Source organism: Oncorhynchus clarkii, chromosome 16 (genome assembly GCF_045791955.1).
Source record: "Oncorhynchus clarkii lewisi isolate Uvic-CL-2024 chromosome 16, UVic_Ocla_1.0, whole genome shotgun sequence".
NCBI lineage: Eukaryota > Metazoa > Chordata > Actinopteri > Salmoniformes > Salmonidae > Oncorhynchus > Oncorhynchus clarkii.
In genome coordinates, this window is record NC_092162.1 from 49,497,826 (window position 1) to 49,524,807 (window position 26,982).

A 26,982-nucleotide genomic window follows, 5' to 3' on the forward strand; every position below is an offset into this window, starting at 1 on the left:
TAGCTGTTGTTGTTAGCTGCTGCATGTATGCTGCACCTCTCTGTCTCTCCCTCTGTGCTGCTGCTCCCTGTGCTACAGCCTGCATCTGAGTTGCCTAGCAACGAGTCTTCTCTGGTTTGCTCATGGCTCACTCTGACTAGAGACAGACTCTTCCAGTGTTCCGGTTTTATGATAAAAACTCCAATGTCATTCCACAGAATTATGCAAATTTAACCTATAGACCGATAGGCATGAAACAGTTGCATACATTAGTTTTATTGACAAATGTAAATTAAAAAATAAGGTCCGCCAAGGCAAAAGCCTGTAAAAATGAATGTGTATGAATGTTGTAAGTACAGAAATGGTTTGCTCAGTGGGAAATGAATATCAAATCAAATCAAATAAAATTTATTTATATAGCCCTTCGTGCATCAGCTGATATCTCAAAGTGCTGTACAGAAACCCAGCCTAAAACCCCAAACAGCAAGCAATGCAGGTGTAGAAGCACGGTGGCTAGGAAAAACTCCCTAGAAAGGCGAAAACCTAGGAAGAAACCTAGAGAGGAACCAGGCTATGTGGGGTGGCCAGTCCTCTTCTGGCTGTGCCGGGTGGAGATTATAACAAAACATGGTCAAGATGTTCAAATGCTCATAAATGACCAGCATGGTCGAATTATAATAAGGCAGAATAGTTGAAACTGGAGCAGCAGCACAGTCAGGTGGACTGGGGACAGCAAGGAGTCATCATGTCAGGTATTCCAACTAGTCAGTGACAACTGTGTGGCATTTAGAGTTTGACAGCAACTATGTGAGCTTATTACAGTATTATAGGCACTATGTCCTGGGATTTCCTGGGATCTTCTATGTAGAAGAACTCCTTACCTTCTAACGACTCGTGTAGCTTGTGAGCATCACAGAGCAAAGAGTCTCAGCTTTTCATAGATGGCTTGTAATTGTTTGTAGCTCAAACCTTCATACATTTTTGTAAAAAGACCTGGCCCATGGCCCCTACAGGATCCACCCATGTCTCACAAACACCACTCTAACTCAGCCCCTGTTAATCACACTGTTTAAAGGGTTTAGAAATCCTTAATCACGCCGATGGGACTCATTGGGTTAATGTCTTTATTCTGAGAACATGGCCACCATGTTCTGTGTATGTTTGGTGTGACATTGATGGAATATTCTCCTAACTCTCATTACTGGAGACATGAATGTTCTTGCAACGTCCTATGAAACGTTTCTAGAACATTATCCTCAATTACCTCGACTAACCGCTTCCATTGCACATCGACTCTGTACAGGTACCCCCTGTATATAGCCATGCTATTGTTATTTTACTGCTGCTGTTTAATTATTTGTTACTTTTATTTTCAATTTTATTACTTATCTATTTTTTTTGTAAAACTTTTTCAGAAAACTGCATTGTTGGTTAAGGGCTTGTAAGTAAGCAGCTCACTTTAATCTACACCTGTTATATTCAAGGCATGTGACAAATAACATTTGATTTGATCTTAAATTCAGAGAACATGGCAACCGTGTTCTGTGTTTTCTTTGGTGTGACGTTGATGGAATATTCTCCTAACTCTCATTACTGGGCACATTAATGTTTTTGCGATGTACCATGAAACGTGTCTAGAACATTAATTTTGGATTTTCTGAGAACATGGTAACCACGTTCTGGGTATGTTTTAGTTTGACACGAAGGAAACGTTTTCCTAACTCTAAAGCCAAAACATTCTAAATAGGTTCTCAGTGTTTTGTTGTTGTAACATATTGTAAAATGTTCCCCTAACTAAAGTAAAACTGGACACTCAAACATCAAGTGAACATTACACGTGACATTACAAAAACGTTCTCTCCCTAGAATTGTTAGCTGGGTAACTGGGCTAGCTGTTGGCCAATGCTGTTTTGACTCAATATGCCATATGTATTTCACATTAGAACCCTCAGACGACAAGCTATTAAGAATGTGACAATGTTTTAGCACTCAATGTTTTTAATCTATTTGCTCTGCTGAAGGGCTATTTTACGACTGGGCCTGTGTTCCCCTTGCAAAAACCAATCTAGAAGTTTTGCTGGTGCCATCAACGTTTATGAGTAGCCCAACCTTTGTTAGGATTGAATAGCTGGCCTTATATGATGTTAACCCTGAAGGCATGTTCACAGACTGAATTTGTCAGCTGCTTGATAATAAAAGTGATGTAAATAGATTTCTTCACCAAGGTTGGGGTCAATTTAGGATGATGTGCTCATTGAATTGATGAGTTGAACGGCCATTTTCAGTTAATAAATTAAGCAAATTTTCTGTTATTCGTGAATTGAATAAAATTGAATTAACCTATTGTTCAAACACCAGTTAAGTGGCAAAAATACTGCATTCAACAGTCAGACACATACTTCTATAATTCCACCTTTCTTTTACATGCCTTGGTTTATGAATGTTTTGTTCATATTGTTCAAACATTTCAAGTCATGATGATAAGGAGCAAAAAACGTGCCACTTTAATGCAAAAATTGTAGAATGCACTTTGAATGTTATTTGATGAAATTTGGAATGACTTGAAAAAGGAAATCATTACTATGGATGTTGAGACATTTGACAATAGATGCTCTGAAATAATTGACCATGTTTCAGAACTCCTGGTATATTAACCAAAAATATTGAAGGTTACTCTACTGCAAAAGGCATAGTTTAGGTCCACCTGAATGGTCAGAAACAATTAACAAATCGCATTTCAGATCCCATCAGCCCCAGACAGTCGTAACACATATCACATCCTATCAGGATTATAAAGTGGCCTAGGTCTGGTTGTTTCAGGCTGCATGAGGCACTTTCATTTTCATTTGATTTGGGCTGCTGCACTGCATTCATGTTGGTGTTTATGAGTGGCAAATTGCTGTTTGATATCCAAATAAAGTCTCGGCATTCTAGCTGAGCAGCGGGGGAGCTCTGTGAAATTGCATAGGTCCTGTCAGCCATGATGGATTGGTTTTAATATCAGGCAAGGAGAATGACTCAAACAATCAGAGGGATTAAAGGCAGAAGGAAAAAGCTCCTATTAAATCTCTCTTCTCTGTCTCGCTCTTTCTCCAGACATAAGTGAGGCATTATCATCATGTCAATGAGGATGTTCATGTTTATGGACACAGAATTGACTTAAAAGGAACTTTTAATCACATAATAACTACTTTTATTTCAGTGTTTAACTTTCCATGTTTAGATTTGAGATGTAGACTATTGTTGCTTAATTGCCTATTCATGAGCAGAGAAAACAGAAATTATGTTTTGTTGAATGCTATCAGTAAAAGATTGTAGCGATCGTAAGGTTTGCAATTGCATTTGCAACCATAGAATACAATGATGCATACAGTGAGCTCCAAAAGTATTGGGACAGTGACACTTTTTTCCCCCCTCCAATGACTGAGGTTAAAGTGCAGACTGTCAGCTTTCATTTGAGGATATTTTTTATCCATTTCAGGTGAACCGTTTCAAAATTACAACACTTTTTGTCATAGTCTCCCCATTTTAGGGGACCAAAAGTATTGGGACAAATTAATTTATGTGTATTAAAGTAGTCAAAAGTTTTAGTATTTGGCCACGTATTTCTAGCACACAATGATTACATCAAGTGACTCTCTATAAACTTGTTGGATGCATTTGCTGTTTGTTTTGGTTGCGTTTCAGATTATTTTTGTGCCCAATGGAAATGAGTGGTAAATAATGTAGTGTGTCATTTTGGAGTCACTTTTAGTGTAAATGAGAATAGAATGTTTCTGAACACTTCTACATTAATGTGGATGCTGCCATGATTACAGATAATCCTGAATGAATCGGGAATAATATCATACCCCCCAAGACATACTAACCTCTCTCTCACCATTACAATAAAAGGGGAGGTTAGAATTTTTGTGGGGGTATGATATTTATACTTTAATTCATGATTAACTGGTTCCTCAAGTGTCCCAGTTATGTAAACCAGCTCCTTCACTCATTTTGTCTGTAGGCCTTGTTAATAGTACCTGGTGGGCTTATTGGTGAAACTTAACATTTTAAGTTGTTTTGGTGATATCAGAGATGCTGTATATAATGACAAGATGGTCTTGTCTCCTTCCTAACAATGGGAGTCGAAGGCTGGAAGGCAGACGGTCTGCTTATCGCAGTATTCCACGTGGACAGATTCTGGTGGGTGTGGGCTCTCTCGCTTCGCCTCTTCCTCTGGTGATATTAACAGTTTTCAGTCTCAAACTTACTTAAGGTGGAGAATATCAGTTTTGGGCAGTAGATGGCACTGTTGTGCCATAGATGGCCTGAGGATTGAGCTAGGCTAATGGAGTTGGAAGCTCTGTTCCGTAGTTCATCCTCTCATTCTGATCACTCCATTTTATTCCATCTTTTTCCAAAAACAAGCACAATTCAATAGTGTAGAAATTGTACCTGGAAGGACGCACAGCTTTGATGCACTGTACTTTATGTTTGAGTGATATAGGAGTTTTTGTTCTGAACACACACCATTACATAGCTTCAAAACGGTATGTATTGAAAGGCAGTGAGTCACTGAGAACATTTGAACATCAGTGAGTTGAATCATTTTGTTTTTGTGTTCGAGCTCTCAAAAGAGCACAGTGGTTTCTTAAGGAGAAATCCCCACTGAGCTTAGAGCACATAATAGCAGATGTGCGGTAATGGTAGACATCACACATTTGTCCATTTAACTAAACTTAACCCCCGGACCAAAATTGATCAAATAAAACCAGTGCAACCAGTTGTCGAAAACAACCCAAATTCCTCACTTCCCAAGTTCTCGTCAACATGTTACATCCCTTTTGTACTCTTCTCTCACCTCTGCTCTCCCCCAATCCAAGCAGGACGACTGATCAAAGCACACACATCTGAAATTCCATATGATTTATGTACATCAAAAAGGGAACTGGTGGGACTTTGGGTTTCTCTGGTTAACTCCTCTTCTCCCTTTTTGACTGCTGTGCTCAAGAGAGATCCCACTTCAATTATACATGGAGCTGGTTGGGGCCTGTGCTTTGCCTGGCTGGGAGTGATCAATATTTCAGCTCCTGTGGGAGTAAACATCCCGTGGAGCAGCTGCTCCTTAAAGGCTTTCCACACTCCAGTGCCATGCTCCATAATCTACCGCTGTGTGACCACAGAGAGCATTTCAGACCCTGCCATCGTCACCAGAGCAGCCAGGACAGAGGGGCGATGAGAGGAGAGGTCTTTCTCGCTCTTGTTTTGTACTCTCTCTCCCTCTCACATACGTGCGTACACACGCACACAAACACAATGCAATGTGCTTGGCCCATTATTCTGCTATCACTCCCCAGGGGTCTGCTCTGACTGTGTGTGGGGATAAAGGGAGACCGCGAAATAGAGATGGAACAGAGGAACGAGCGAGATTCGGGAGGGAGAGAAGATGAGACTCCTCCTAGTACAGAGTGGCTTGGGGCTTTGACATGTAAATGTAGTCCCTGGGCTGAGTTGGAGAGGTGGCATTAGTAGCCCCTTCTCATCATTGTTTCCATGCCTCTCCAGAATGCATGCAGCAGCCTGTTGTCCCTGTCAGAGATTAAGAGGGCAGTTCTTTGCCGGGGACTAAAGTGTCAGGGTCGACCCGGTGACATATTGACACCGTCATATTATCACCTCATCCATGAGTATGAGATTCTGTCATTGTGACATAGCTGCGGGCATTTAAAGTCCTAGTTGTTGTTGTTGTCTGGGAATGACAGCCAGCAGAGGAGATGTATGGGGCACAGGTGACAATAACTTTGCTGATTGAGAGGACTAGGTTGCTTCAGTTTGTTTAATGGAATATACTGTAGGCCTACCCCACAGGAATAATTTTTGGTCATGATTTTAATTTTCAATTATGTCCTTCATTTGTCAGACTATGTGGACAGCTAGGATGTCTCCTCGAGCACAACATGAAACAAAGATGATGAAAGTCGCTTTTCTCCCCCCAAAATTATATTGTGTCATCTCAAGGAAGAGTGTGTGTATGTGTATGTATGTATGTATGTGTGTATATAAGGACACACACATGCGTGTATATACATTGAGTCACACGTGCCAGAACTCATGCTCTCCCAAATGAAGGTTAGCCATTTTTACAGTACATTAAACCCAGCCTTGCTCCTGATACTGCACCTAAAATGCATGATTGCTTGCAATTTACGGTCACTAATAGGGCAAGCAAGACACTAAATGAGGAGATGCAACTTAAAGCAAGGCAGTAATTATGAGGTGTGGGTCACCTAGGAAATCATTTAGCAGCCACTGCTTGTTAACGATGTTCTTTTGACCCATCAACACTTTAGATTCCTTCCCTAATGTAGCCTCTGATAAATAGATTTTGTTCCCATGTCTTGGGTTCAGTAGTGGTTACATGTGAGATAAGTAGGTCTAATGAACCTTTGTGTAATGCTTAAACACACAATTAAGAAATCTAATCACCATACCTGATGGTTGTACTAGTGACGGTAACATCAAACACAGCTGAGCACATGTCTTCGTGCAGGATTTCATGCACCGAGTGACAAGTTCTTGTTTTATTCACTTTAACAAGCAGCCATAGGCACAGTCTCATGGCAGGAGGTTGCCTTGAGGTACAGTGTATTCGGACCCCTTGACTTTTTTTCACATTTTGTTTCGTTACAGCCTTTATAATACAATTGATTAAATCATATTTTTTCTTCATCAATCTACACACAATACCCCATAATGACAAAGCAAAAAAACTGGTAAAATAAAAAAAATATTTACATAAATATTCAGATCCTTTCCTATGAGACTTGAAATTGAGCTCAGGTACATCCTGTTTCCATTGAGCATCCTTGAGATTTTTCTACAACTTGATTGGAGTCCACCTGTAAATTAAATTAATTGGACATGATTTGGAAAGGCACACACCTGTCTATATAATGTCCCACATTTGACAGTGCATGTCAGAGCAAAAACCAAGCCATGAGGTCAAAGGAACTTTCCGTAGAGCTCCGGGAAAGGATTGTGTCGAGGCACAGATCCGTGGAAGGGTACCAAAAAATGTCTGCATCATTGAAGGTCCCCAGGAACATAGTGGCCTCCATCATTCTTAAATGGAAGAAGTTTGTAACCACCAAGACTCTTCCTAGAGCTGGCCGCCCGGCCAACCTGAGCAATCGGGGGAGAAGGGCCTTGGTCAAGGAGGTGACCAAGAATCCGATGGTCACTCTGACAAAGCTCCAGAGTTCCTCGGTGGAGATGGGAGGACCTTCCAGAAGGACAACCATCTCTGCAGCACTCCACAGTCAGCCCTTTATAGTGGAGTGGCCAGATGGAAGCCACTCCAAAGTAAAAAGCACATGATAGCTTGCTTCTGTCATGAGAAGTAAGTTCTATTGGCTGATGAAACCAAGATTGAATTTAGCCTGAATGCCAAGCTTCATGTCTGGAGGAAACCTGGCACCATCTCTACGGTGAAGCATGGTGGTGGCAGCATGGACAATGCCCCTAAGAACACAGCCAAGAGAACGCAGCAGTGGCTTCGGGACAAGTCTCTGAATGTCCTTGAGTGGCCCAGCTAGAGCCCGGACTTGAACCCGATCGAACATCTCTGGAGAGACCTGACAGAGACCTGACAGAACTTGAGAGGATCTGCAGAGAAGAATGCGAGAAACTCCCCAAATGTTGGGGAAGAGGCTGTAGAGGCTGACCGATTAATCGGAATGGCCGATTTTAAATATGGCCGATTTTCAAGTTTTCATAACAATCGGATATCTATATTTTTGGACACCGATTTGACCGATTTAAAAAAATAAAAAAATAAAAAAAATCTACACCTTTATTTCATATTTTTATTTAACTAGGCAATTATTATTTTATTATTTTCAATGCCCGCCTAGGAACGTATTTCTGTGTTATTATGTTATACTTAAGTGTATGATTTGATAGAGCAGTCTGACTGAGCGATGGTAGGCACCAGCAGGCTTGTAAACATTAATTCAAACAGCACTTTTGTGCATTTTGCCAGCAGCCCTTTACTGTGTTTCAAGCGTTGCGCTGTTTATGACTTCAAGCCCATCAACTCCCGAGATTAGGCTGGTATAACCGATGTGAAATGGCTAGCTAGTTTGCGGGGTGCGCGCTAATAGCGTTTCAAACATCACTCGCTCTGAGACTTGGAGTGGTTGTTCCCCTTGCTCTGCAAGGGCCGCGGCTTTTGTGGAGCGATGGGGAACGCTGCTTCGAGGTTGGCTGTTGTCGTTGTGTTCCTGGTTCGAGCCCAGGTAGGAGCGAGGAGAGGGACAGAAGCTATACTGTTACACTGGCAATACTAAAGTGCCTATAAGAACATCCAATAGTCAAAGGTTAATGAAATACAAATGGTATAGACAGAAATAGTCCTATAATTCCTATAATAACTACAACCTAACACTTCTTACCTGGGAATATTGAAGACTCGTGTTAAAAGGAACCACCAGCTTTCATATGTTCTCATGTTCTGAGCAAGGAACTTAAACGTTAGCTTTCTTACATGGCACATATTGCACTTTTACTTTCTTCTCTAACACTTTGTTTTTGCATTTTTTAAACCAAATTGAACATGTTTCATTATTTATTTGAGGCTAAATAGATTTTATTGATGTATTATATTAAGGTAAAATAGTGTTAATTCAGTATTGTTGTAATTGTCATTATTACACATAAATGAAAAAAATTGGTCGATTTAATCGGTATCAGCTTTTTTTGGTCCCCCAATAATCGGTATCGGCGTTGAAAAATCGTAATCAGTCGACCTCTAGTGCCAAGCTTGTAGCTGTAATCGCTGCCAAAGGTACTTCAACAAAGTACTGAGTAAAGAGTCTGAATATTTATATAGTGTGATATCAGTAAATGTTTTATTTTTTTATGAGTTAGTAAATTCTAAACCTGTTTTTGGTTTGTTATTATGCAGTATTGATATTGATAAGGGGAAAAAACAATTGAATCCCTTTTAGAATAAGGCTGTAACGTAACAAAATGTGGAGAACGTCAAGGGGTCTGATTGCTTTCTGAATGCACTGTATAGTCTAAGCAGCAATGAGCAAGTGAATAATGTAAAACCCTATGTTACCACACAGACCGACATATGTGGACTAAATCACAGAATTAAGTATTAATTGTATTCATTCGGGCTCACTGTACCTTAGCAAAAAAAAATGTAATGGAAAACAAAAACAAGCATTTCTTATTGGACAGGTTCAGCTAGTCCCTCCCTGTTTCAGTCAATTTGCTGGCCTAATGAATATAACCCAGCTCTTGCATATTTAAATATTCTCTGGAAGCAACTGGAGCTCACTTGCTCACTCAGGTTACATAGCAGTGTTTTAGTGCCATATGTTCAAAGGGCAGCGTGTGTACATGTTCGGCCCAAATTAACAGATGATTCCTGCTCTGCTCATTACGGCTTTGCTATTGTATGACGCTCAGGTAGCTGACTCGTGTTACCTGTGCCTGTCTCCGCATCCTGCATGTAAATGCCCTGTGTTCGCCCCATCTCCGGCTCTGTCTCTCTCTTTCACTTTCTCATGGGGAATCTCCTTGGTTTGACGACCAGCCTCTGTTAATTAGAGCGTCCTTACAAAGAACCCTCCATTCTAAAATACATTTACAAGGGCTTTGTTTACTGTATTTTGAGTATGAGTGAAGTCCCTTGTGTGCTCAGCCTAGGTTGTATTCATTTGGTACCAAATGGAACAGAATGGACTGGAATGGGGAAAGACAAAAAATATACACTACCGTTCAAAAGTTTGGGGTCACTTAGAAATGTCCTTTAAAAAAAATAAAAACTTTCCCCCTCCATTTAAAATAACATCAAATTGATCAGAAATACAGTGTAGACATTGTTAATGTTGTAAATGACTATTGTAGCTGTAAACGGCAATTTTTTTAATGGAATATCTACATAGGCGTACAGAGGCCCATTATCAGCAACCATCACTCCTGTGTTCCAATGGCATGTTGTTAGCTAATCCAAGTTTATCATTTTAAAAGGCTAATTGATCATCATAAAACCCTTTTGCAATTATGTTAGCACAGCTGAAAACTGTTGCCCTGATTAAAGCGCAATAAAACTGTCCATCTTTATTATACTAGTTGTGTATCTGAAGCATCAGCATTTGTGGGTTCGATTACAGGCTCAAAATGGCCTGAAACCAAGTCCTTTCTTCTGAAACTCATCAGTCTATTCTTGTTATGAGAAATGAAGACTATTCCATGTGAGGAATAGCCAAGAAACTGAAGATCTCGTACAAGGCTGTGTACTACTTCCTTCACAGAACAGCACAAACTGGCTGTAAACAGAATAGAAAGAGGAGTGGGAGTCCCCGGTGCACAACTGAGCAAGAGGACAAGTACATTAGAGTGTCTAGTTTGAGAAACAGATGCCTCGTGTCGTCAACTGGCAGCTTCATTAAATAGTACCCGCAAAACACCAGTCTCAACGTAACAGTGAAGAGGCAACTCCGGGATACTGGCCTTGTAGGCAGAGTTCCTCTGTCCAGTGTCTGTGTTCTTTTGCACATCTTAATATTTTATTTTTATTGGTCAGTCTGAGATATGGCTTTTTCTTTGCAACTCTGCTTAGAAGGCCATCATCCCTGAGTTGCCTCTTCACTGTTGACATTGAAACTGGTGTTTTGCGGGTACTATTTAAAGAAGTGCCCAGTTGAGGACTTGTGAGGCAACTTGGCAATTTCTCGCATAGAATAGTCTTCATTTCTCAGAACAAGAATAGACTGACGAGTTTCAGAAGAAAGGTCTTTGTTTCGGGCCATTTTGACCCTGTAATCGATCCCACATGCTGATGCTCCGGATACTCAACTAGTCTAAAAAAAAGGCCCGTTTTATTCCTTCTTTAATCAGGACAACAGTTTTCAGCTGCGCTAACATAATTGCAAAAGGGTTTCCTAATGATAAATTAGCCTTTTAAAATTATAAACTTGGATTAGCTAACACAACGTGCCATTGGAACACAGGAGTGATGGTAGCTGATAATGGGCCTCTGTACGCCTATGTAGATATTCCATAAAAAAAATATGCTTCCAGCTACAATAGTCATTTACAACATTAACAATGTCTACACTGTTTTTCTGATAAATTTGATGTTTTTTTAATGGACAAAATAATTGCTTTTCTTTCAAAAACAAGACATTTCTAAGTGACCCCAAACTTTTGAACGGTAGTGTACATTTTCCAATTTGTCGGTTCGGGTATTTGAACAAGCGACCTTTCAGTTACTGGCCCAAAGCTATAACCGCTACCTTAACTTGTTAGGTCTTATAATAACAATGACATTCTGAACAATAATACGAAGGGGATAGGACGTCTACCCCAAAATCCAAGAGGGAATACGCAGGTGATGAATTTGAAATGTCAGTGAGGCAGTAGTTTAGGGCCCACTCCTATCACATCCATGTTGGTCTGGGATTAATTCTCTCCAAACACTACACATTTACAACGATGGCAGTCAGATGCCATATAACATCGTCCCACAAAACAGTAAAAAGCTCTGGTTTGTTATAACACGGAGAGCCCCGATGATATGTACTCAATGTTGTATAACAAACCCCCTCTCACACATAGTTAATTTATCTGTCACCCACAACACAGCGGCTGACTATAATCCCCTATATGCTGACACTGACAGGCTACTGCTGCTGCTTCTGCCTTTGCTGGTGCTGCCTGGGCTTTAGAGCTATAGTCTAGATGATGATGTTTGAATCCAGCCCTATTACAGTTATTTTTTGCCTTTGTCATATTCACAGGAATATTTACCCATGTGACACTCGATTAATGGTTTTGTTGACTAAGTTGCTTGAGAATAACCTCTCATTAGGTAAAACATATGTTATCCCTGGCATTGCCGGCGCGCAAGCTGTTTTCTCATTGACATCCTCGCACTCCTGTGGCGACGGGAAGGGGCAAGATGTCAAACAGCATTTCTGCAAGGTTCGGAGTGTGTGACAGTGCGGTGCTAGTAGGCCTATTTGGAATGAGTTGCCTCTGCTTGTTGCCTAGACAATGTTGGTGACATAGATCCTATCAATTTTCTGTCATGTATAAATAGCCTCTAAAATAAAGTGCCTTTACAATGTATTCACATCCCTTGACTTTTTCCACATTTTGTGGTGTTACAGCCTGAATTTAAAATGGATTAAACTGATATTTTTGGTCCCTGGCCTACACACAATAGCTCATAATGTCAGTGGAATCATATATTTTAATAGTTTTTTAAACAATTTAATAAAACAATTTAAGCTAAAATGACTTGAGCCAATAAGTATTCAACCCCTTTTGTTATGGCAAGCCTATGTTCAGGAGTAACAAGTCCCATAATAAGTTGCATGGACTCGCTGTGTGCTATAATAGTGTTTAACATGATTTTTTTAATGACTACCTCTTCTCTGTACCCCACACAATTATCTGTAAGGTCCCTCAGTCGAGCTGTGAATTTCAAACACAGATTCAACCACAAAGACCAGGGAGGTTTTCCAATGCCTCGCAAAGTAGGGAACCTATTGGTAGAAGCAGACATTGAATAGCCCTTTGAGCTTGGTGAAGTTATTAGTTACACTTGTATGGTGTATCAATACACCCAGTCACTACAAAGATACCTTAACTCTTAATAGCCAGTATGGCTGTGGATTGACTGCATTGTTTGAATGGTATGTTCGCATATTGGTAGTTAATTGGAAAAAATGTATTTCTCTAAAACTGTGTGGCTGCCCAGATAACAAACATGCAATGCAGATAAATTCTTTATTAATGGGGCTTGCGAAGCAGGAGTCCCCACATTTAATCTTCTACATACTTCTTAATATTTTGAATGCTACTCCTCTACCGTTTTAAGCTAGAAACGCAGTTCAAACTATTTAAAACGTGTAGACTGGTCTGGATTGAGTTGCTTGTATACAACTTTTTGATATCTTTTATACTTTTTTGTGCTTCTTTTTGTCTTCCATCCACATTCATGGGAGTTCTTCAGCATTCTAAAGGTCCCATTGTGACAGCTTCTCTCCCAACATTCTATTCTATTCACTGTAAACAATGCAACCTTTGCAGTTGTTTGCCAACAACCTAGACAACAAGTTAGGTGGTATGACATCTTTGACTACTTCCCTGCTATTCAAATCTGAAGTCGTAACAAAATGATCTGGTACTGATCAAACGTTACAGCTGTTTTAGTAACCGCATTGACGACATTTTCTCTGAACTTTTGGAAACAACTGCCATTTTGACCACTCCCCCAACAAGTTAGACAAGTTCGAGCATATGAAATCTTTGTCTACTTCTCTGCCATTTAAATCTCAAAATCAGAACAGAAATATCATCTACCAATCAAGTTACAGCTGTTTATCAGAGTTTAGGGTGTTGAAAAGTAACAGCTCTCATGTCTGTTACTATGTCAAATCAAATTTATTTGTCACTTACACATGGTTAGCAGATGTTAATGCGAGTGTAGCGAAATGCTTGAATACTCATTCGCAGAACCATCATTACTTTCTCTCGTTTCAACACAGACTGCACTTTTTGACAGGCCACAACAACTAGAAACAGCATGTTAGCAAAGCTTGAATGAATGAAGGAAAATGAGACAGCTACTTTTGCACCTGATTAATGTTACACTGCATAATGCCAACAAGGTGATTCCTATATAATACAATTCTAGGTTCTATTGGTATGGTCCCTCTCCATTTCATCGTATTTGTTTCCTAGTGAATAAACTGAGTACTGAGGTAAATTATCAGTATCTTTTAGCTGGATGCTTCTCAAACCTTTGGTTAGTTAGCCATCTATCACACACCTTACTTTACACATTCACTGTCGTCCAATGTAAAAGATGGAACACAACATCACATGCCCACACAGCTAAGATTCCAAGCACGCAAACAAATTCCAAACTAACTTTAGGACTACCAGGCAGGCTACCCACAGAGAGACACACAGCTGATTATAACATTAGTTGACTGCCTGCATTTGGTTAGTGTAGTTAGCTAGTTGGTTAAGCAGCAACTACCAGCAGGTATCCAACGTTAGCTGGCGAGATAGCTAGCTAATAAAAAACATATTCCACAGTGTCCTCCACCGTTGGTTTGATTGGTAAGACAAGTGTTACTAGCTAGTGTTAGTGTTAACTTAGTAGCTAGCTAGCTATAATAGCTAATGTTAGTTAGCTGCCTAGCTAGCTATATCTGGCTTAATGTATGTTAGCTAGCTAGCTAATGTCTGAGTGTAATGCACATGATGTAACTCATGTTCATAATTTTAGCTAGCTAGCTAGCCTGACCTGTGGGTTTATTTAGCTAACTAGCTAATGAACTTTGAGTAACGTTAGCTTGCTTGTTGTTCATGTTGTCTGTAACTAGCTAACTAAATTGATTTTACCTGTATGTTGAGTAAAACCCTTGGCTGTCATTCTTTCTACTTTTCCCTTTCATATATAGGTTAGTGTGGTTATCTTAAGAAGAGTCATCACAGTCTCTGTGTGTGTGTTTATGAACATTGACAACAGATTAGAACACAAGCAGAACACACAATTAATATCATCATTGTTTTGATTGTGTGATAATATAAACGTTTTTTAATCTTTGTAAATGGACACATTTTTATACAACTGTCTTTCTCCTTAGCAGTTATCCATTCCAGACTGTTTGTTGGAGTAGTTAACGACCGGCAAGTGTAACAGTATAAATTTAGACCGTCCCCTCGCCCATACCCGGGCGCGAACCATGGATCCTCTGCACACATCAACAACAGTCACCCACGAAGCATCGTTACCCATCGCTCCACAAAAGCCGCGGCCCTTGCAGAGCAAGGGGAACCACTACTTCAAGGTCTCAGAGCAAGTGACGTCACCGATTGAAACGCTATTTAGCGCGCACCACCGCTAACTAGCTAGCCGTTTCACATCTGTTACACTCACCCCCCTTTTGACCTCCTCCTTTTCCGCAGCAGCCAGTGATCCGGGTCACGGCACCAATGTAACAGTATACCTTTAGACCATACCCGGGCGCGAACCAGGGACCCTCTGCACACATCAACAACAGTCACCCACGAAGCATCGTTACCCATCGCTCCACAAAAGCTGTGGCCCTTGCAGAGCAAGGGGAACCACTACTTCAAGGTCTCAGAGCAAGTGACGTCACCGATTGAAATGCTATTTAGTGCGCACCACCACTAACTAGCTAGCCGTTTCACATCCGTTACACAAGGATGTTCTGTCCTTGCACATCTGCTGTAGGTCTATATCCTCGGTGAATAATCACATATCACCTCACACTACACACTGTAGCAATTAACAACAGTAATGTACCTCAACAAGCAACACTCATACATACACACACACCTGGGTACCCAACCCTTAAATCGGAACATCTTTCGTGGCTTTCACCATTCGTAAGTCAGCTAAAATGTCATAAACATTGCCAGAAAATAAATCAACAGGCTGTGATTTACAGTGATTGACATACACTAAATCCTATAGATTCAGTTAGAAATTGTAATATTCTCACTCAATCATATTCTATTCACAGTTTAGGGACACACACTCACACAGAGGTAAGCCACACAATGTAGTGTTGGAGGACATTTAGTAGCCGTTTTTACAGTTCAAAGGTAACCTGCACACAGCTGTGTAAATTTGGACTCTCTCTCTCATGGAATATTTTGCTTTTATCTAGCTCTAACCTATATGATTAAACTTAACAAGAGTTTAGTGGTGTTCTTGTGGTGAAACAAGTTGAAATATGGTTATTATTTTTCAAAACACTACATTGTTTGTTTATTTAGTTTTTTCTTACAGCTTGGGAGAGCTTAACACCACCTGCCTTGTGAGTTTCATTTTTCAATGTCCCATCAGGTAGCCTGATCATCAAATGTGCTCATGTGAACACGATTATTAGGAAAATCATTCTTCTTGCACAGCATTTAAATCAAACATTATATTAATCAGTTAACTCACAATAATTAGTGGTATTATCATTGATAACACAGGTAGAATACACACATCATTGATTTGAATGTGTAATGATGATGTTTTACAATACTGGGAATTAGTTAGGGCTGTTGCGGTGACCGTATGAGTCATGACCATAGTACAATTCCATGGTAATCTCCTTTTATGCTCTCTGGTCATGCATCGGTAGTACCCAACTGACTAACGACCATCAGGTCGCTAATTGCCTGGTACTCAGGGCTCTATTGTCCCTCTAACCAGTCTGATATTAATGCAAATTATATCAAAAATCACATCTATCACTTATCATCAAAACATTATCATGCTTTAAAACTGATCTTAATGTGATGGATCAATTTGAAGAAAGAAGTTCAACAACAGGTTGAAAATGAGAGGAAAACGGGGTCGTTTTGGGTGTTAGTTTCAAAGCCTAACAAAACTAAATGGACAGCAATTTCTAAGGTGACGATTCATTCAAATCAACCATACGCATATTAGAGCTTATAGGCCTATATATGAGCCCAAGCCCGAACCCCCCCGAATTCAAATAATGACTGTGCCATTATATAATGCATAGTCTACCCCATATTATGCACACAATTATTATTATTATTATTATTTTTAACTGTGTTTTTGGTAATTGGTCTAGCCTATACTCCAAAATGTAAACAATTATAGTAATCACCTTTGTGTGGACTGTATTATTATGCATAATGGGGGACTGGTTAGCTTATGCAATGCTCCAAACGTTCTATCCACGAGTCTGCGAGAAAACATGTAGGCCTAGGCCATGCTGTTGGTTCATTGATTGTGCAGGTTAGCTTACAGAGGAAGCCCTACATTTTATAATGAATTTCAATTTGATTTTGAATAGCCAAGTAATAGCCCATTTTTTATATTTTCATAATTAATAGGCTGACATATTTACCTTTTAGCTACAGAACATCTCATCACCATGTTACCATCTCCTTCTCTCTGTCCTTTATTCCCTTCTCCAGCGTGCAGAGAGGGGGGCTGCCAACAGTTTAATGAAATATGTTTCATTGTGAAAACAACATGTTACTATCGATATTCCTGAACTCTTGCTGAGAGAACAGCGAACAGAGCGCAAGCTTTTTTAGCGACTTCCTCAAATCATCAATCGCCTATAGTCTCATCATGCAGCCCATATATATTTTGTTTTTTAAGACATTAAGGTTTGTATCATTCACAACTAAAGTTGCCAAATATCTCTAAATCTAGCGTACAGTGCATTCGGAAAGTATTCAGACCCCATAACCTTTTCCACATTTTGTTACGTTACAGCCTTATTCTAGAACAAATAAAATATTTTTCCCCCCCTCATCAATCTACACACAATACCCCATAATAACAAAGCAAAAAACAGGTTTTTAGAAATTTGCCAATGTAAAAAAAACACACAAAAAACGATCAAATGTACATACAGTTGAAGTCGTAAGTTTACGTACACTTAGGTTGGAGTAATTTAAAACTTGTTTTTCAACCACTCAACAAATTTCTTGTTAACAAACTAGTTTTGGCAAGTCGGTAAGGACATCTACTTTGTGCATGACACAGGTAATTTTTCCAACAATTGTTTACAGACAGATTATTTCACTTATAATCCACTGTATCACAATTCCAGTTGGTCAGAAGTTTACATACACTAAATTGACTGTGCCTTTAAACAGCTTGGAAAATTCCAGAAAATGATGGCATGGCTTTAGAAGCTTCTGATAGGCTAATTGACATACTTTGAGTCAATTGTAGGTGTACCTGTGAATGTATTTCAAGGCCTACCATCAAACCCAGTGCCTCTTTGCTTGACATCATGGGAAAATTAAGAGAAATCAGCCAAGACAGAAAAAAATGTGTAGTCCTCCAGAGGTCTGGTTCATCCTTGGGAGCAATTTCCATACGCCTGAAGGTGCCAAATTCATCTGCACAAACAATAGTAGGCAAGTATAAACACCATGGGACCACGCAGCCGTCATACCGCTTAGGAAGGATATGCGTTCTGCCTCCTAAAGATGAATGTACTTTGGTGCAAAAAGTGCAAATCATCCCAGAACAACAGCAAAGGACCATGTGAAGATGCTGGAGGAAACGGGTACAAAAGTATCTATATCCACAGTAAACGAGTCCTATATCGACATAACTTGAAAGGCCGCTCAGCAAGGAACAAGCCACTGCTCCAAAACCGCCATAAAAAAGCCAGACTACGGTTTGCAACTGCACATGGAGACAAATATCGTACTTTTTGGAGAAATTTTCTCTGGTCTGATGAAACAAAAATAGAACTGCTTGGCCATAATGACCATTGTTATGTTTTGAGGGAAAATGGGGAGGCTTGCAAGCTGAAGAACACCATCCCAACCGTGAAGCACGAGGGTGGAAGCAACATGTTGTGGGGGTGCTTTGCTGCAGGAGGGACTGGTGCACTTCACAAAATAGATGGCATCATGAGGCAGAAACATTATGTGGATATATTGAAGCAACATCTCACGACATCAGTCAGGAAGTTAAAGCTTGGTCGCAAATGGGTCTTCCAAATGGACAATGCCTCCAAGCATATTTCCAAAGTTCTAGCAAAATGGCTTTAGGACAACAAAGTCAAGGTATTGGAGTGGCCATCACAAAGCCCTGACATCAATCCTATAGAGAATTTGTGGGCAGATCTGAAAAAGCGTGTGCGAGCAAGGAGGCCTACAAACCTGACTCAGTTACACCAGCTCTGTCAGGAGGAATGTGCCAGAATTCACCCAACTTATTGTGGGAAGCTTGTGGAAGGCTACCCGCAACCTTTGACCCAAGTTCAACAATTGAAAGGCAATGCTACCAAATGCGAATTGAGTGGATGTAAACTTCTGACCCACTGGGAATGTGATGAAAGAAAAAAAAGCTGAAATAAATAATTCTCTACTATTTTTCTGACATTTCACATTCTTAAAATGAAGGGTGATCCTAACTGACCTAAGACAGGGAATTGTTACTAGGATTAAATGTCAGGAATTGTGAAAACTGAGTTTAAATGTATTTTGCTAAGGTGTATGTAAACTTCCGACTTCAACTATAACTATTCAGACCGTTTACTCAGTACTTTGTTGAAGCACCTTTGGCAGCGATTATAGCCTTGAGTCTTCTTGGGTATGATGCTACAAGCATGGCACACCTGGATTTGGGGAGGTTCTCCCATTCTTATATGCAGATTCTCTCAAGCTCTGTCAGTTTGGATGGGGATGACTGCACAGCTATTTTCAGGTCATTCCAGAGATGTTAGATCGGGTTCATGTCTAGGCTCTGGTTGCGTCACTCAAGGACATTCAGAGACTTGCCCCAAAGCCACTCTTGCGTTGTCTTGGCTGTGTGCTTAGGGTCGTTGTCCTGTTGGAAGGTGAACTTTGGCCCCAATCTGAGGTCCTGAGCGCTCTGGAGCAGGTTTTCATCAAGGATCTCTCTTTACTTTGCTCCGTTCATCTTTTACTCATTCCTGACTAGTCTCCCAGTCCCTGTCGCTGAAAAACATCCCCACAGCATGATGCTATCACCACCATTCTTCACCGTAGGGATGGTATTGGTCAGGTGATGAGCGGTGCTTGGTTTCCTCCAGACGTGATGCTTGGCATTCATACCAAAAATTTCCATCTTGGTTTCATCAGACTAGATCATTTTGTTTCTCATGGTCTGAGAGTCCTTTTTAGCAAACTCTAAGATGGCTCTCATGTGCCTTTTTACCGAGGATAGGCTTCCCTCTGGCCACTCTACCATAAAGGCCTGATTGGCGGAGTGCTGCAGAGATGGTTGTCCTTTTGGAAGGTTCTCCCATCTCCACAGAAAAACTCTGGAGCTCTGTCAGAGTGACCATCAGGTTCTTGGTCACCTTCCAGACCAAGGGCCTTCTCCCCCGTTTGTTCAGTTTGGCCGGGTGGCCAGCTCTAGGAAAAGTCTTGGTGGTTCCAAACCTCTTCCATTTAATCATGTTGGAGGCCACTGTGTTCTTGGGAACCTTCAATGCTGCAGAAATGTTTTGGTACCATCCTCAGATCTGTGCCTTGCCTCAATCCTGTCTCGGAGCTCTACTGACAATCAAAGGGTCTGAATTCTTATGTAAGTAGGGTATTTCTGTTGTTTTTTGTGTGTTTTTTTCCCAATATTTTTGATGGGGTATTGTGTACATTGATGAGGTTTTATTTAATCCATTTTAGAATAAGGCTATAATATAACAAATTGGAAAAAGTGAAGGGGTCTGAATACTTTCTGAATTCAACAACTTTACTTCATGTAATGTTACCATCTAGTTATTTTTTAGCATGCTACTTTTACACTGTTTTAATTCAAAATGTCATTTTTTTCCTGCTTCATATACATCCTCTCCAGCACCACCCCAACATCAACATATGTGAAAAGGCAGATTTCTATACTATGTTTTGTAGGAAAAAAGATAGCGGAAGATAAGTGTTTCCACATAAGACCTACTCATAATTGGTTAAAATCACACAATGCATACCGAAGATGTTATTGCAAACACTTCGCTTCCTGTCTTTAAAAAAAATTATTACACAACGTAGAAAAGAGGAAGAAACGTTAATGCGCATTCTGAGTTACAGCAAACTTGTCTGGCCGCTGCAAGTTTTGAGGACATGACACGCAGACACCTCCAAGCCCTCTGCTCCTAATCTACAGATTTTTTTGGACTGTAACCCTGCAGGGAGATACATATTTTGACATCTACTTAGGCATAATAAACACTTCAGTTTTTTCCGATCACGATTATCAACTGTCAATTTATGTATACGATTAGAAGTATAGCCAGGTTGTCACACCCCTAATAACAACACAGTATATTAATCTGAGTAAGTATGCTAAAGGGGAAAACTTATTTCAGTTTGGTTGTGTGTGTGTGTGAACTTATTTCAGTTCATGGTCTGAGAGTCCTTTTAGCAAACTGTAGTTGGCTCTCATGTGCCTTTTTACCGAGGATAGGCTTCCCTCTGTTCAGTCAGTTAGCATCAGTTTTTTGTATTTTCCTGCAACTTTTTGAAACGGCACAGGAGTGCCCTGTCTGTGTGTATGCAGTGCTCGCACATGAACAGCTGTTAGCGATAACCCTAATGATAAACTTATTCTGGTAGACATGGAAAGGCTTTCCCAAAAACCTACAAAAGTAGCCTATGCCTACTTGGCAGAATGATGTCATTATAAATTGCATCACATTTTGAAAATTGTTTTGGTAACTCTGCAACCACATGAGCGCTACAGGAACATTGTTGCACTTCATTTAAAAGATCACTACACCCATAAATCCAAAAGTCTTCTATTTTTTTCCCAGACCTTAAAAGTGGTCTCCTGATGTGGTTTAAGCATTGTTGTGGACCAATCTTTATTTAATAAAAAAAAAAACTGCAATATGTAACTTTTTGTGCAACCCAACCAAATTCACAGTTCAATAGATCTGTAATTCTCATTGAAGCAAGTCTAAGAAGCGGTAGATCTGTTCTATTCTTCCTGTTATGAAGTTTCGTTTTTGCGTTTTTTACTTTCAGTTTTGTACACAACCTGAAAAGTACAATATTTTGGGTTATGGAAAATATACCTTTGGCTGAATTTAGAGGAATTGGAAGGGAATCAATTTGGAGGAGAATCAAAGAGAAGTTCTCGACAAAGGAGGACTCCGTCTTTGAATTGGAAATCCATGTTCTGAACCATGTCCACCACAATTCAAATCAGTATTATCGCAGGGAAGTAAACTTGAGTAAACATTATAGAAAATATGGATTCCTAAAATATGGATTCCTACTTGGTTTGAATATGGATTCAAACCAAGTAGAGGGAAAGTTTTCAATATATGGATATTGAATTAAATACATTCTTTGGGGGGACACACACTCTTCCATGGTGTTTTAGTAGTGTATTTCTCCATACTAATTCAGTCAGCCATGCAGAATTCTAAGACATTGTCAACCATCATTTTCTGGATCATTGAATTGTTCTTGACAAGGTCAAGTGCACAATGTGTTAATGATGAATCATGTACCAAGTCTAGATCTTTAAACTGCGAGGCACAATGTACTTGATGCTATCCTCCGAATAGCAAAGGCTTGGCTGACAAGCCAACCTCTTTCTCTCTTTCCTTTTTTTTACCTCTCACTTCTCTCCATTTTTATGCAGCTGCATTTGAAAAACGTCCAGGAGGTGATTTTGAGTTAAAACATGTTGTGCACTAAATGGCGAAGATAAAAGATTGATGTGGGTAAAATGCGATGCCCCTGTGGTTTAAAATTTGAATACATCTCCGCCTACTCGGAGCAGCCGACAGAGTAAAAATGAACAGGCTGAGGCAAGGGGGGTCATCAGAAATTGCCTCTGTATTTCAAGCTTGCTTACCTCTTGTCGTCTTTCACTCAATTACATTTTTCCTGTTCTGGATGTTAGAAACAAACAGGCTTACGGGACCAATAGATCATAGAGTGTGTTGGCTAATTTACCATGCTTAACTCTCATGCTGTACATTTAAAGCAATGCAAATATAGACTTGTAGGCTGTGTGTGGCATCGAAGATGGTTATTTTTACCTATATTATTATTCTCCTAGTCTAATTTGTTATGAAGGCATAGGCTAGCAATGCTCTTTCGGGAAATACAATACATGACCAAAGTATTTGGACACCTGCTCATTCCAAAATCATGGGCATTAATATGGAGTTGGTCCCCCCCTTTGCTGCTGTAACAGCCTCCACTCTTCTGGGAAGGCTTTCCACTAGATGTTGGAACATTGCTGCAGGGACTTGCTTCCATTCAGCCACCAGCATTATTGAGGTCAGGCACTGATATTGAGCGATTAGGCCTGGCTCGCAGTCTGCGTTCCAATTCATCCCAACTGTGTTGATGGGGTTGAGGTCAGGGCTCTGTGCAGGCCAGTCAAGTTCTTCCACACTGATCTAGACCAACCATTTCTGTATGGACTTTGCTTTGTGCACGGGGCATTGTCATGCTGAAAGAGGAAAGGGGGATACCTAGTCATTTGTACAGCTGAATGCCTTCAAATGAAACGTGTCTTCCACATTTAACCCAACCCCTCAATCAGAGATGTGCGGGGGGCTGCCTTAATCGACATCCACGTCTTCGGCGCCCAGGGAACAGTGGGTTAACTGCCTTGTTCAGGGGCAGAACAGCAGATTTTTACCTTGTCAGCTCGGGGATTTGATCCAGCAACCTTTCGGGTACTGGCCCAACGCTTTAACCACTAGGCTGAAAGGGCCTTCCCCAAACTGTTGCCACAAAGGTGGAAGCACAGAATTGTCTAGAATGTCATTTTAATCTGTAGCATTAAGATGTCCCTTCACACGAACTAAGGGGCCTCCTCCACCAAACTTTACAGTTGGCACTATGCATTCGGGCAGGTAGTGTCCTCCTGGCAGCCGCCAAACCCAGATTCGTCCGTCGGACCGCCAGATGATGAAGCCTGATTCATCACTCCATAGAACACGTTTCCACTGCTCCAGAGTTCAATGGTGGCGAGATTTACACCACTCCAGCCGACACTTGGCAATGAGCTTTGATCTTAGGCTTGTGAGCAGCTGCTTGGCCATGGAAACCCATTTCATGAAGCTCTGTTCTTGTACTGACATTGCTTCCAGATGCAGTTTGAACCTCTGTAGTGAGTGTTGCAACTGAGGACAGACGATTTTTACGCACTAAGCGCTTCAGCACTCGCCGGTCCTGCTCTGTGAGCTTGTGTGCCCTACCACTTCACGGCTGAGCCATTGTTGCTCCTAGATGTTTCCACTTCACAATAACAACACTGACAGTTGACCGGGGCAGCTCTAGTAGTTCAGAAATTTGACAAATTGACTTGTTTGAAAGGTGGCATCCTATTACTGTGCCATGTTGAAAGTCTACTGCCAATGTTTGTCTTTGGAGAATGCATGGCTGTGCGAGCGATTTTATACACCTGTCAGCAACAGGTGTGGCTGAAATAGCCGAATCCACTATTTTGAAGTTAAGTGAGAATTTCCAAAAAGCCCCTGCCTTCTTTATTAGGATGCTATAGTTGATGCTCTCCTCCCCCCAATGAGATAGGATCTCTGCAACCCTGGGTGTCTGTTTGGCTCTCATTTACAAACCAGGGAAATATCTGGAGACAGACTGCACTGGCATACCCAGAGACAATTTCACCAAAAAGGACAAATATAAAAGAACACGTGTTTTCATGAGAAAGAATCACCCCATACTAACTGCATTAAGCTATTGAAAATACTTGTTATTATCAAAATGAATGTGAGGACTTTGGCTACCTCTTTGCTTGAAAATAAAGGTGTGATTTTCTGATATCTTCTTCACCCACTTCGTCCATATTCTTCACACCCACGGCTCTTTCTCTTTGAAAGTGTATGTTTCTGTTTCTTCACATCAAGTGCAATAATACCTACATTTATCATAAGTACCTGAATTTAATATGTAGTTCATCTGTATCTCAATGTGTCAGTCATTCAGTTAACTTTGAGATGAACACTCGCTTTCTCTAGAAATAAATCAGATCAAGACAGAACTGTGCGATTGTAGTAGGGAGTTGTACTTTCCAACAGGCCAATATTCAACATAGAGTACCAGTCAAACGTTTGGCCACACCTACTCATTCAAGGGTTTTTCTTTACTATTTTCTACATTGTAGAAAAATAGTGAAGACCTCAAAACTATGAAATAATACATGTGGTAACCAAAAAGTGTCAAACAAATAAAAATATATTTTAGATCCTTCAAGCTAGCCACCTGTCTTAATGATAGCTTTACACACTCATGGCATTCTCTCAACCAGCTTCACCTAGAATGCTTTTCCAACAGTCTTGATGGAGTTCCCACATATGCTGAGCACTTGTTGGCTGCTTTTCCTTCACTCTGTGGTCCAACTCATCCCAAACCATTTCAATTGGGTTGAGGTCAGGTGATCATCTGATGCAGCACTCCATGACTCTCCTTCTTGGTCAAATAGCCCTTATACAGCCTGGAGGTGTGTTGGGTCATTAAAAAACAAATTATAGTCCCACTAAGAGCAAACCAGATGGGATGGCGTATCGCTGCAGAATGCTGTGGTAGCCATGCTGGTTAAGTGTGCCTTGAATTCTAAATAAATCACAGACAGTGTCACCAGCAAAGCATGTCATGTCACCAGCAAAGTAGTTTAGCGCAGAAACCGAGGTAATTAATTACAATGACCATAATCCATTGCGGGCCTACTTGTCTGGTCTGTGTGTTTCTATTACGCCTGCTACGTTAGTTTAGTGTGGGGCAGACATGGAGAGGGAGACGGAAGAATGCACGATCGAGAGGGATAGAGAGCAGTTGCTTTGAGGTATCTGCCTGAAAATGCATGATCGAAGCAATTGATCGTTTGTTTTTAGCAGTCAAAAATATACCTTATTTATTTTGAAGAACTACTAAAATATTGATTTTGTCAGACAGCATAGGCAGCAGCTTTACAGAGATGAGATGATGACTTGGAATGAAATAAAGTCAGCGAATAAAGCAAATCTAATATACACAACTGAAATTATATAATAAATTATGGATAATACCATCATGGGACTTTTATTAATTGTTTTAATTTTGCATTTTATTTTATGGAAACTAAATCAAAAACCGTGATAGATTATAATTTTTTTTAACCGAACTGTCCTCAAAAGGCATTTATCGCTCTGTACTAGCTCACTTTTATTTTACCTTGTGGTGTAGTAGTTCATGATAAATTGTGCCCGTCTGTTTTCTTTTGCGTACCCCACTGTTTAACCTCAATACTACTGATTTTGGCACTCACTCACTCATTCAAACATGTCTTGTCCTGTGTGTGTTCCATTGAAGGTGGTGTACCTCCACACCTCTCTGCGTCTGCCAAGTGTGGTGGCCGTGGTGGAGCTGGTGGCGTTACAGCCCAGGGCAGAGGGCTCCCAGCATGCACTGGGGTGTGGCTTCGCCATCCTGCACCTCTTCTCCAGCATGACAGAACCTCAGGCCACCGAGGGGGACAGAAGGTGATTATCTATGTCCCGATACACAACACACACCTTAATTACAGTCTCAGAATTTTCCCATCAAGAGCCATGTGAAGGATTATCATGGGAGATTATCAACTTGTAGTTAGTCTGTTGTCTAGACCACTACAGGGTTGAGGTCAATTCACCATCAATTTAGCACACGAAGGAAGATGAATTTAAATGTAAATTCAACAATAGAAAAATATTTGATTCCTGAATTGATTGATACTGAATCAAGACCCCTTCCGTCATTGAGGGAAGAAAAAATCCAGTGTACTTTTCCTTGTAGGAAATAGGTCTGTTTAATGTTGTGTAACACTTAAAACCGACAGGTATAATACGTGTATTATTAATGTATACTTCTACCTCTATTAGCCTTAGGGAGTTTCGCAGTAAATTTGCATCAACAGCATTGGGCCAGCCATTGGTTTTCCTTTGGAGGAGGAGCATAGGCTCTGAAGGGTGGCATTTATATCAGTGTCACGTGCCGAGAGTATTTGGGGGCTCCGAGTAGGGCTGAGCGATATATTTAATTCCTTCTAAATGTATGTTTTAATGAGAATCAAGGTTTTTGTTATTTTTCTTTTTCATGAGTGGTTGTCTGCTTGTTCTCGTGTTGTATTTTTGGTCTCGTCTCTTTCGGTCCTCTATGCACCTTCCCATTTACAACAGAGATCTTTATATAATGACAAGATGCAAGATGTCTCCACCCTTACAATGGGTGTTGTCCCAAAGGCGGAAAGGCAGTCAACAAGCTTAGGTCCAAAATAACCCCATAGAAACGCATTGGCCTTATTTTGGACAGATTTTAGCTCACTCTTTGCTTTGCCTCTTCCTCTGAGTTACACAGACACCAAGCCCCTCAGGCTAACAAAGTTGAGAGATCACATCTTCCTCTCTGACAAGCGGTTTCAGCTTGCTATTTGCATTTGAGGTTTGATCCAACAGAATGGGTCATATGGACACTGAAACACATTAAGACATTATT

The 26,982-nt window shown here is 40.5% G+C and overlaps 1 protein-coding gene across 1 annotated transcript in view; it reads left to right on the forward strand.

The window, feature by feature from the left end:
* The window catches only part of LOC139367676 (nephronophthisis 4), a 190,914-nt gene that overhangs the window by 10,200 nt on the left and 153,732 nt on the right, over positions 1–26,982 (forward strand). Inside the window, exon 3 of the mRNA XM_071105959.1 lies at positions 25,822–25,991. Within this exon, the coding sequence (XP_070962060.1) occupies positions 25,822–25,991 (170 nt within the window). The remainder of the gene's footprint in view (positions 1–25,821; positions 25,992–26,982) is intronic.